The 12,462-nt window shown below is 49.2% G+C and overlaps 1 protein-coding gene and 1 long non-coding RNA gene across 3 annotated transcripts in view; both read right to left on the reverse strand.

The window, feature by feature from the left end:
• Positions 1-511: 511 nt before the first annotated feature.
• On the reverse strand, positions 512-3,929 carry LOC308660505. The gene is made up of 3 exons (XR_014024746.1): positions 3,468-3,929; positions 1,642-1,832; positions 512-843 (listed from the first exon to the last, which is right to left on the reverse strand). It is a non-coding gene; the product is annotated as an uncharacterized lncRNA (long non-coding RNA).
• Positions 3,930-5,412: 1,483 nt separating this feature from the next.
• Positions 5,413-12,462, reverse strand: part of AKAP10 (A-kinase anchoring protein 10) — a 71,672-nt gene continuing 64,622 nt past the window's right edge. The window contains exons 15-16 of one of the 2 annotated variants that reach the window (XM_081346695.1): positions 10,869-10,958; positions 5,413-6,808 (exon numbers count right to left, since the gene is read on the reverse strand). In XM_081346695.1, coding sequence (XP_081202821.1) covers positions 6,803-6,808; positions 10,869-10,958 — 96 coding nt within the window. In that variant the 3' untranslated portion in view covers positions 5,413-6,802. Of the gene's footprint in view, positions 6,809-10,859; positions 10,959-12,462 lie in introns of both variants that reach the window. The other variant, XM_081346694.1, reaches the window with a different exon arrangement.

Here is a 12,462-nt window from a genome sequence, read left to right on the forward strand (position 1 = left end):
AACAACCTGCCTCCAGAAGTTGTGGCTGCTCCAACACTGGAGGGTTCTAAGAAGAGATTGGACAGCCTTTTGTCTGAAATGATATAGGGTCTCCTGCCTGAGCAGGGGGTTGGACTAGAAGACCTCCAAGCTCCCTTTTGCTCCTCTGTTGCTCTGTTTTTCTTTCCAAGGCTGTCAGCTGCCTATCTTCTAGCAATAGCCTGAGATTTGGAGGGGGGGGACATTTGAGAGGGGAAGAGTGTGTGAAGGAATCTTGTGGGAAATTGGAGAGTATGGATAGTTGACAGGAAGCAGAGGTGCTAAGACGAGTCGTCTTCTTCCTTTTCAAGGACACCGGCCCTGAGAAAGGAGTCTGCTTTGGCGTTGGAGGCACCACGTTCCCAAAACATTGGAATGGGACCTGACTGGACTGCTCTCCCAGAGAGGAGGGATTGGAGACTTTGGGGATTGCTTTTGGTTGCGTAGTGGGTTCTGGAGAGCAGGAAGGACGCCGAGACGATGAGTACAGCATGCCAGATCTTTATTAGGTGGAAGTGACTGTACTGTGGAATAGGGGTTACCTGCCCTCCTTTTACACCTGGCCAGGTGAGCAGCCGGCCACTCGGTTTGAACCTCTGTTTCCCGCCGAAACTGGGTTCCCGCCAAAACAGTTACAGTTCAACGCCCCCTGGTGGTGACTGCTATGTAAGTGTGTATGTGTTCTCTTCACCTGGATACATAACACTTTCGGTATATGATTTCCACCCCGTTTTTCTTCAGAGCTTGCCTCGCTCACGCTGCGCTCCGCATCTCTCGTAAAAGCATCTTTTCTCTAACACCCATGGAGTCAAGGGTCGTTCTTTCCTAGTGAAAGGAGTAGATTATTCAGAAATTTCTAATGAGTCTAAAGGTCTATAGAAGAAGCCACCTGAAAGTCATAAAGTCAGATAAGTAAACTATGCAGCCGTAGTGGCGAACCTATGGCACGCATGCCACGGGTGGCACGCAGAGCCCTCTCTCTGGGCACGCGCACTGTCGCCCCAGTCCTAGGCCTTCAGCTGGGTTTTATAAAACTTTTTGCTTTAGGCCTCCGCCGCCGTGTGCAAAAAAAAATAAATAAATTTCAATCAATCAATTTCAACTTCTCGCGGGAAAAAAAAAGATCTCGCAAAGTTGGAACTGATTGAACTTTTTAGTCCCACCCAGTCTGCCGTTACCACCGCAGTCACGCCCACCAGTGGGCCACACCCATGGAATTGGCCACACCCACACAATGGGCCAACCCACCCAGCACCCGACAATACATAAGTGGGTTTTGGGTTGCAGTTTGGACACTCGGTCTGTAAAAGGTTCCCCATCACTGCTATATACAAATAAGAAGTTGCTGGCTAACTGAAACCGCAAAGAGAAGAAATATAGAAATAACTATAGAAGCTAAGCTTTGTTAACAGAAAATTAGTTGGTGATAGATAGGATGTGCACAAAGGGGCTTCCTGGAACAAGGGAGGGACAGTGGTTTTAGGCGGTCCGGATAGTTTATCGGATATTAGGGAAGGGGTGTTGAGTGTGATAGGGGAGGGGGGAATCTGCGTCGGGGGGTAGCATATAAAAATGTGTCAAACAGCTCTTTAAGTTGTGGCTGGACTCCTACGTGTGTTTCACCTCATCAAGCCTTTGCAAATCCTTCTTTTTCAATAAAACTTCCGTTGCTGGAATTCCCATGGAGTTTGTTCATTTTGCTATCTTGAGCTATGTTCCCAAGACTAGGGATCAGGTTGGGGCCAGTCTCTGACGCTCTCGTAATTCCAGGCCATCATTAAAATGAATGGCCGTAAGTCAAGGACTCTCTGTTCCTAGGAAATGCTTTAGAAGCCATCAGAAAAATGTGTGGAGTTAGGCTAGTGAGAATGTTGAACAAAGGCTGCTTGGTGGAACCAAGTGACCTGTTGGCCCTTAGGTCCTCTCGTTTACAAGGCAATTAGAAAGTGCTGAAAAAGCTCAAGCGTTGGCGAGGGAGACCTAAACCACGGCTTATAAACAGAAGACTGGTTTACAGTTGGCTTGTGATGTGCACACTCAAGCCATGTGTGTCTATGGAGATTCTCCATCCTCCAGGTTGTCCCAAAGGTGCTTTTTTTTCAGGAGGCAACTGGACTTTCTTGTTTTTCCTCTGAAGGCGTTTCGCTTCTCCTCCCAGAAGCATCTTCAGCTCTGACTGGATGGTGGGGAACGGAAGGATTTATACTCCTTGCAGACTGCTGGTCATTTGCCTCCTTTTAGAGAGTCGTTGAGGCCACTTGGAGGTTTGTTTGTGTCCTCAGGGTCACATGAATGGTGCAAATGGGTGTGGAGCCCTCTTGGCTGCAGGATGTTTTTTTGCCCCGGGTCCCTTCCCTGTTGGAGACGGGCACACAGGCTGTTGGGGATGACTCTGTGTTGTCTGCATCTCCAACTGATGCACAAATGGTTCCTGGTCATTTGCATTCTTTGAATCATTGAGGCCATTTGGAGTTTTGTCTCCTCAGGGTCACCTGAGTAATGCAAATGTGCAGACAACACAGACTCACCTCCAACAGCCTGCGTGCCCATCTCCAACAGGAAAGGGACCCAGGGCAGAAAACATCCTGCAGCCAAGAAGTCTCCAACCCATTTGCACCACTCAGGTGACCCCGAGGACACAGACAAACCTCCAAGTGGCCTCAACGACTCTCTAAAAGAGGGGTGCCAAACTGCCGGCCAGGGGTCCAGTTGCATCCTACGGAGGTCACACCCGCCCCAGCTCCGGCAATGCGAAAAAAGTCACGTGTCACTTGACGCAGCAAATTCGACACCTGTGCTCTAGAAGGCAAACAACCGACTGTCTGCAAGTAGTATAAATCCTTCCATTCCCCACCATCCTGTCAGAGCAGAAGAAGCTTCTGGAATGAGAAGCAAGACATCTTCAAAGGAAAACAAAGAAAGTCCAGTCGCCTCTTGGAAAAAAAGCACCTTGGCTCAGGCGTTGTGTCCTTGTGACACAAAACGACAGGCCCATGTTGCATGGGAACTGGATTGTGTTTCTCCCCTTGGCCCAAAGAAAGGGATAAAATCTGATAAAAGGTAGTCCCCAACTTACAACCATTTTCTTTAGTGACTGGTCAAAGTTACTAAATGGAACTAAAAAGTCTAGTCCTCGCACTTACCACGGTTGCTGCGTCCCTGCAGTCACGTGATCGAAACTCAGGCCTTTATAGGAACGTGAATTTACAACACTGGCAGCTTCCCAGGATCACCTGGTGGCCGTTTTGCCAACTTCCCAGGGCACTTTCTGACAAGCAAAGCTAATGCGGGACGCCGGATCTGCTTAATGACCGTGTGAGCCACTTAAGAGCAGTGACTCAGCTTAAGGATGTGGCAAAAAATAATAATAAAAGGTTGCAAAACCAGCCGCGATTCGTTTAATACTACTTTGCTTAGCAATGGAAGTTCCACTCGCAAATGTGGTCTACCTGCATTATATTGGTCAGAGGAAGTGGTTGGTTGGTAGGGCTGCCACTTCCTCCAGTTTGGCACTTGGGAATCAGAATTGCATCTCCCCACAACTGGCAGAGAGCCACTTCCCTCTTCTTCTCCTCTGCAAAGAATGAGCAAGAATGAAGGCTACTATAGGTGTCCCAGCATAATGTTGTGGGATCCAACCTGAGTTGGTCACCGGGACTAGAGGTTTATTCTTCCAAGCTTTGGGGCTCCTGTTGGATAATAGGGACGCGGTGGCTCAGTGGGTTAGGATGCTGAGCTTGTCGATCAGAAGGTCGGCAGTTTGGAGGGTCGAACCCCGAGTGCCGCGTAGCAGAGTGAGCGCCTGTTACGTGTCCCAGCTTCTGCCAACCTAGCAGTTCGAAAGCACGTGAAAAATGCAAGTAGAAAAATAGGGACCACTACGGTGGGAAGGTAACAGCGTTCCGTGCGCCTTTGGCGTCTAGTCATGCCGGCCACATGACCACGGAGACGTCCTAAGACAAGCGCTGGCTCTTCGGCTTTGAAACGGAGATGAGCACCGGCCCCTAGAGTCGGAAACGACTAGTACGCATGTGCGGGAGAACCTTTACCTTTACCTGTTTAATAATAATAATAATACCGCCTTTTGCAATTGACTGATGGCGAATTTGTCAATGCCAATGGTGTCCAATTGGTCCTCCGGTTGTTTTGGGATTGCAAGTAATAGGCGCCTTGGGTGCAATCCCAAAACATCTGGAGCACCACTTGGGCACCCTCATCGGCACTGACAAATTCACCATTAGTCAATTGCAAAAGGCGGCCTTACTAGGAATTGCTTCCATCCTGCAACGAGATCTGCAATACCAGCAATTCAAACATCCACATCTGCCTATCCCAGGTCCTTGGGAAGGACTCGATAGGTAGACAAAAATGCCAAATCCAGTCTGAACATCTGTGTGATGATTGATAATAATAATAATCCTGCGTGAGCAGGGGGTTGGACTAGATGACCTCCAAGGTCCCTTCCAATTTATTATTCTAGAGTTGGAAGGGACCTTGGAGGTCATCTAGTCCAACCCCCTACTCAGGCAGGAAACCCTATACCATCTCACACAAGTGGCTGCCCAGCCTCTTCTAAAAAGCTTTCAGTGCTGGAGCATTCACTGCTTCTGGAGGCAAGGAGTTCCACTGGTTAATTGTTCTGTCAAGAAGTTTCTCCTTAATTCCAGGTTGTTTCTCTCCTTGATTAGTTTCCATCCGTTGCTTCTCGTCCTGCCTTCGGGCGCTTTGGAGAATAGCTTGACTGCCTCTTCTTTGGGGCAGCCCCTGAGATACTGGAACACTGCTGTCATGTCACCCCTGGTCCTTCTCTTCATTAAACCAGACACACCCAATTTCAGCAACTGTTGCTTGTATGTTTTAGCCTCCAGTCCCCTGATCATCTTTGCTGCTCTTCTCTGCACTCTTTCCAGAGTCTCAACATCTTTCTTACATCGTGGATGTCGTATTCCAAGTGTGGCCTTACTAAGGCCTTGTAAAGTGGCATTAACACTTCAGGTGATCTCGATTCTGTCCCTCTGTTAATTGAGCAAGGTAAGCCTAAGTGCTATTGCTAAGTGCTAATAGCCAACCAACAACGAAAAAGCCACACACACATCAGGCGCCGTATAAATACCACACACAGAATACCACTACAGCACAAGCCCCAAAACTCAGAAGGCAAAACCTCCGGTCCTGGTGACCGACGCAGATTGAATCCTGCGACATTATCCTGGGACACATATATTTGCCTATTTGCCTTCATTTGTAATCAACCTTTAGTCCCGGTGATCGACTCGAGATTGGATCCTGCAGCAGAACGATCCGCGAGTCAAGACAAAAGGTTTACGAGCCCGCTTCCCTTTCCTGATGAAAGATGTGCAGCAGAAACACGAAACGAAAACGGACACAAGCGCCTAATTTATATATATATATATAGATATATATTTTATATTTCAATCAAAACACAATTAAATATGGTTTTAAGTACTGGAATACTTCGGTTTCAGACAATAAGGTGGTACACAGTACCAAAAAAACCTACAGACAACTTGTTTTGCTTCTGACGGCGTCTCGATACCGCAAAGGGGTGTGCGTTTTAAGTCTATTCCACTTTCAAAGGGCTGGAGTCAAATCAAAAACTTTCCTAAAGGTAGTTCTGGATGATGGATCCTTTTTTCTTTCTTTCTTTCCTTTTTTTTTTTTTGCACAAGTCTTCAGGAAACAAATGCCAATGAGAAAGTAACCCCCCCCAAAAAAAAACTCCAAAGGAATAATAAAAAAAAAGAAAGCAGAAAGGGAAAAAAAAAACCACAACGGAGTGGATTTTGTCTCAAGTACTCCAAATCCTTGCAAAACGTGGCAAGCGCGCTGGAGATCAGAGGAAGCTTCAGATTTATGTGGAAAAAGGGAAAAAAAAGAAAGAAAGAAAAAAAAGAAGAAAAGGCGATCAAACCCCCCAAAATTGGACTAAAGGAGAAGAAGGTTGAAAGACTGGAGTCCAGAACAATTCAGCAAAAAAAAACACACACCTGAATTCACTTCTACGAGCCGGGCTAGAAGTCGTCGTTTCACCTTAACGGGGACGCTTGCAAAAAGAAGAGGAAACACACACACAAAAAGTTCATTGCTTATTTTTCTGGCATTTTCCCAAAGGGCTGAAATGTTGTTCTGCAGGGTGAGAGAGACAGAGATTGGAGGTGTGGAGTCCAGCGTTTTGAAAAGGCAAAGAGACAGACGGGACCCAAAGTGGAAGTGTCAATTTTCTTTAAAAAACAAAACCCAAACAATTGCTTGTTCCCAATTTCCTCTCTTTCCCCCCCCGACTGGCCCAAACTGCCCAAGGAACAGAGTCCAGTTTTATGGAATACTTCATCGTTCCGGGATCTTTCGAAAACAAGCTCCAGGGTTTGAAGACTGCTCCCCCGGCTCCGCTGCAAAGCTCTCTCCGACAGGCTGAAGGTGCCCTGAGCCTTTCTGATTGCAGATTTTATTTTATTTTATTTTATTTTGAAAAGTTTTCAATAACGAGAAGAAGAAAATTGCAGCTCGGAAAACTACGGGGTAAATTTTTTTTTTCTCCGTGCCTAACTGTAGTCCAGAGGGAGAGAATCTTCCTTCAATGGGGACTCGACAAGAGAAAGGCGAGCTTTTTTCCCCCGTCCATAAAGTGGAAAGGGTGTGTGTGTGTAAATGTACCCGCTGCATAGAGTTCGGGGTGCTGATGAGGCGGTCGTGAGAAAGGGGGATTTGGGGAAGGGGAGAGAAAACCGCTCCGTTTCACTTCATAGGCAGAAGCTCCCAAAGATCATAGCTGAGGAAGACAGGAAAAAAAGGGGGTGGTTAAGAAGCAGAAAGGGGGCCCCCCCTCAAACTTCCATTTGTAACATCCAACAGTCCCGAGTCTTTCCCCCCCCACACACACAGTGGGCCTTTTGGGGTAGCCAGCAGACCTTACCCCCTTTTGCAAAACCACCCCCCTGATTCCAGGCAGCCACCCACACAATTTCCGACCAAATGCTGCACCGAATTCTGCTGTATTTGGCATTCGAGATCTCACAACGGGATCCCGATCGTGCCTGGGATCTGGTTTAGGGAGTTGGCTACCGCGTTTCCCCCAAAATGAGACTGGGTCTTATGTTAACGTTTGCTCCAAAAGAAGCATTAGGGCTTAATTTTCCAGTTAGGGCTTATATTCGGGGAAATACGGTACCCAACGCATCCGTCTGGCTGACGATCTTAATTGGGGCTTATTTTTGGGGTGGGGCTGATATCACAGGCGTCCTGAAAAATCAGGAGAGGGCTTAATTTTCTAGTTAGGTCTTAATTTTCGGGAAAACAGGGTAGCTAGAGGTAGTCCTAAACTTATGACCATAATGGAGTCTGTAATTTTGGTCGTAAGTCGAGACGGGCGTAAAACGGATCAACACGTGACCATGTCTGATTGACGGTCTTTTTCTGTGGCGGCTGGTAAGCAAAGGCAGCAGTCGTTAACAGAACCCGTTGTTCGTGGTGGGGAGGTTTTTGGTGATGACCAGAAATGTTGCAAAATTGAAGTTATGGGGCTGATAGTCTCATGCGGCACTAATGCAAGGAGATGTTGTAGCATAGGAGTGTCCACCTTCATGACTTGTGGACTTTCACTCCCAGAATCCCCCAGCTAGACATGCTTTAAGATGGGTGGACGTCCACTCCCAGAATTCCCTAGCCAGCCAAACTTTAAGATGGGTGGGCTTCAACTCCCAGAATTCTCCAGCCAGCCATGCTTGAAGAGGGGTGAACCTCCACTCCCAGAATCCCCCAGCCAGCCTGCTTTAAGATGGGTGGACTTCCACTCCCAGAATTCCCCAGCCAGCCTGCTTTAAGATGGGTGGACTTCCACTCCCAGAATTCCCCTGCCTGCATGCTTTAAGATGGGTGGACTTCCACTCCCAGAATTCCTCAGCCAGCATGCTTTAAGAGGGGTGGACTTCCACTCCCAGAATCCCCCAGCCAGCCATGCTTTAAGAGGGGTGGACTTCCACTCCCAGAATTCCTCAGCCAGCATGCTTTAAGAGGGGTGGACTTCCACTCCCAGAATCCCCCAGCCAGCCATGCTTTAAGAGGGGTGGACTTCCACTCCCAGAATTCCTCAGCCAGCATGCTTTAAGAGGGGTGGACTTCCACTCCCAGAATCCCCCAGCCAGCCATGCTTTAAGAGGGGTGGACTTCCACTCCCAGAATTCCTCAGCCAGCATGCTTTAAGAGGGGTGGACTTCCAGAATCCCCCAGCCAGCCATGCTTTAAGAGGGGTGGACTTCCACTCCCAGAATCCCCCAGCCAGCCATGCTTTAAAAGGGGTGGACTTCCACTCCCAGAATACCCCAGCTAGCCTGCTTTAAGATGGGTGGACTTTCACTCCCAGAATCCCCCAGCCAGCCATGCTTTAAGAGGGGTGGACTTCCACTCCCAGAATTCCCCAGCCAGCCTGCTTTAAGATGGGTGGACTTCCACTCCCAGAATTCCCCTGCCTGCATGCTTTAAGATGGGTGGACTTCCACTCCCAGAATTCCTCAGCCAGCATGCTTTAAGAGGGGTGGACTTCCACTCCCAGAATCCCCCAGCCAGCCATGCTTTAAGAGGGGTGGACTTCCACTCCCAGAATTCCTCAGCCAGCATGCTTTAAGAGGGGTGGACTTCCACTCCCAGAATCCCCCAGCCAGCCATGCTTTAAGAGGGGTGGACTTCCACTCCCAGAATTCCTCAGCCAGCATGCTTTAAGAGGGGTGGACTTCCACTCCCAGAATCCCCCAGCCAGCCATGCTTTAAGAGGGGTGGACTTCCACTCCCAGAATTCCTCAGCCAGCATGCTTTAAGAGGGGTGGACTTCCAGAATCCCCCAGCCAGCCATGCTTTAAGAGGGGTGGACTTCCACTCCCAGAATCCCCCAGCCAGCCATGCTTTAAGAGGGGTGGACTTCCACTCCCAGAATACCCCAGCTAGCCTGCTTTAAGATGGGTGGACTTTCACTCCCAGAATCCCCCAGCCAGCCATGCTTTAAGAGGGGTGGACTTCCACTCCCAGAATTCCCCAGCCAGCCTGCTTTAAGATGGGTGGACTTCCACTCCCAGAATTCCCCTGCCTGCATGCTTTAAGATGGGTGGACTTCCACTCCCAGAATTCCTCAGCCAGCATGCTTTAAGAGGGGTGGACTTCCACTCCCAGAATCCCCCAGCCAGCCATGCTTTAAGAGGGGTGGACTTCCACTCCCAGAATTCCTCAGCCAGCATGCTTTAAGAGGGGTGGACTTCCACTCCCAGAATCCCCCAGCCAGCCATGCTTTAAGAGGGGTAGACTTCCACTCCCAGAATTCCTCAGCCAGCATGCTTTAAGAGGGGTGGACTTCCAGAATCCCCCAGCCAGCCATGCTTTAAGATGGGTGGATGTCCACTCCCAGAATTCCCTAGTCAGCCATGCTTTAAGATGGGTGGGCTTCAACTCCCAGAATTCTCCAGCCAGCCATGCTTGAAGAGGGGTGGACCTCCACTCCCAGAATCCCCCAGCCAGCCTGCTTTAAGATGGGTGGACTTCCACTCCCAGAATTCCCCTGCCTGCATGCTTTAAGATGGGTTCACTTCAACTCCCAGAATCCCCCAGCCAGCCATGCTTTAAGAGGGGTGGACTTCCACTCCCAGAATTCCTCAGCCAGCATGCTTTAAGAGGGGTGGACTTCCACTCCCAGAATCCCCCAGCCAGCCATGCTTTAAGAGGGGTGGACTTCCACTCCCAGAATCCCCCAGCCAGCCATGCTTTAAGAGGGGTGGACTTCCACTCCCAGAATTCCTCAGCCAGCATGCTTTAAGAGGGGTGGACTTCCACTCCCAGAATCCCCCAGCCAGCCATGCTTTAAGAGGGGTGGACTTCCACTCCCAGAATTCCTCAGCCTGCATGCTTTAAGAGTGGTGGACTTCCAGAATCCCCCAGCCAGCCATGCTTTAAGAGGGGTGGACTTTCACTCCCAGAATCCCCCAGCCAGCCATGCTTTAAGAGGGGTGGACTTCCACTCCCAGAATTCCCCAGCCAGCCTGCTTTAAGATGGGTGGACTTCCACTCCCAGAATTCCCCTGCCTGCATGCTTTAAGATGGGTGGACTTCCACTCCCAGAATTCCTCAGCCAGCATGCTTTAAGAGGGGTGGACTTCCACTCCCAGAATCCCCCAGCCAGCCATGCTTTAAGAGGGGTGGACTTCCACTCCCAGAATTCCTCAGCCAGCATGCTTTAAGAGGGGTGGACTTCCACTCCCAGAATCCCCCAGCCAGCCATGCTTTAAGAGGGGTGGACTTCCACTCCCAGAATTCCTCAGCCAGCATGCTTTAAGAGGGGTGGACTTCCAGAATCCCCCAGCCAGCCATGCTTTAAGATGGGTGGATGTCCACTCCCAGAATTCCCTAGTCAGCCATGCTTTAAGATGGGTGGGCTTCAACTCCCAGAATTCTCCAGCCAGCCATGCTTGAAGAGGGGTGGACCTCCACTCCCAGAATCCCCCAGCCAGCCTGCTTTAAGATGGGTGGACTTCCACTCCCAGAATTCCCCTGCCTGCATGCTTTAAGAGGGGTGGACTTCCACTCCCAGAATTCCTCAGCCAGCATGCTTTAAGAGGGGTGGACTTCCACTCCCAGAATTCCTCAGCCAGCATGCTTTAAGAGGGGTGGACTTCCACTCCCAGAATCCCCCAGCCAGCCATGCTTTAAGAGGGGTGGACTTCCACTCCCAGAATTCCTCAGCCAGCATGCTTTAAGAGGGGTGGACTTCCACTCCCAGAATTCCCAAGCCAGCCTGCTTTAAAATTCGAGGACTTTAACTCCCAGAATCCCCCAGCCATTACCTTAGTCACCTTTTCGACAGTTGCCTCTGGGGGTTGTGCCTGTTGCATGACGTCGTTGACGATCATTTTGGCTATCTTCCACGCCATCTCCTCCTGGGCCTACGGACAGACCAAAGAAGTCCGTCAAGCGCAGGGCATTCTGGGAAGGCGAGTAGCGAGCAGAAGAAAGCTACACTCCAGGATCCTTGTCTCCCCCCCCCCCAAAAAAATAATAATCTGGGTCCAAACTGTATTTTCAAGCAATATTTGATGGGCCGCTATGCAAATAACTTACCTCTACGTTCCAGTACAGCTAGTCCTCAATTTACGACAACTGAGCCTAACGTTGCTGTTGCTAAGTGAGACAGCTGCTAAGTGAGTTCTGCCCCGTTTTACAACCTTTCCTGCCGCAATTGTTTAAGCGAATCCCTGCAGTTGTTAGCTTAGTAACCCGATCGTTAAGTGGATCTGGCTTCTCCTATTGACTTGTGCTTGTCGGAAGGTCGCAAAAGGAGACCACGTGACCCCGGGACTCTGCGACCGTCGTAAGTACAGGTCAGTTGCCAAGCGGGTGAATTTCGATCACGTGACCACGGGGGGGGGGGAGGATGCTGCAAAAGTCGCTCAGTGTGAAAAATGGCCGTCGCTTTTTTTTTTTGAGTGCCCCTGAAACTCTGAACGGTCTGGAAACGAAAATTTCTAAGTCCAAGGGCTAATTGTGCTTGTTTAATGTCCGTTCAAAGTTACCGAGTGGCTGGAAAAAAAAAAAAAGGTCCCTTACGACCAGTCCTCGCGCTTAGCGACCGTCACATCTGTGCGATCACGTAATCAACGTTGGGAGAGCCGGACAACTGGCCTGTCTTTATGATGGCGGCCGTGTTTCAGGGTCCCAATTTGCGACCTTCCAAGCTCGCCTCTGAGAAGTCAACGGGGAGAGCTGGGTTCAACTTAACGACCACATGATTCCTATAACGACGGTGGCAAAAAAAAAAGGTCATAAAATCCTCACTTAAGGAACGAATCTACCTCATCAGTATTCGGAGAAGCTCCCACCCCGCCCCAGCCATTTATTTTTTTTATTCTGGGGAGGATTTTTTTTCTGGTTTTTACAGCAGTGGCCCAAATTGTGGAAACCTTTTGGGGAAAGGGTACCGTAGAAATGCCACCTTTGGTTTAAGTTTTCACCCATTTTTCTTTTAGCTTCTTTCTAACTGTAGCCTCATTCACTTAATAACACCATTTTACATCGCTTTCCGGGTGACCGGTCAACTCTTTGCACCGTTGCTTTAATTTTATTACGTTTTACAAGCTCGCTAAATGAAAGAACACACACAAAAAAAACCCAGCCAACTTGATAGCCATCACACAACACACTGAGAAATGTCCTGCTCTCGGCTTCCATACATGACATCAATAACCGGATCCCGCCGTGCCCTGATTGGCTCGCTGCCAAAACAAGATTTGGCTCTCTAAAACGCTCGTGCTCATTGGCTACAATCGGATGAAGGAAAACTAGCCGATATCAACCTAAGCAAATTGCGCTTCCTTTTTCTGGCTGTTTGGCTGTAACTTTTCATAAAATACAGTACGGATAATTGAACAAACTTTGCTACGTCACATTCCC

This window comes from Vipera berus (genome assembly GCF_964194415.1).
Source record: "Vipera berus genome assembly, chromosome: 1".
In the NCBI taxonomy this organism is placed as follows: domain Eukaryota; kingdom Metazoa; phylum Chordata; class Lepidosauria; order Squamata; family Viperidae; genus Vipera; species Vipera berus.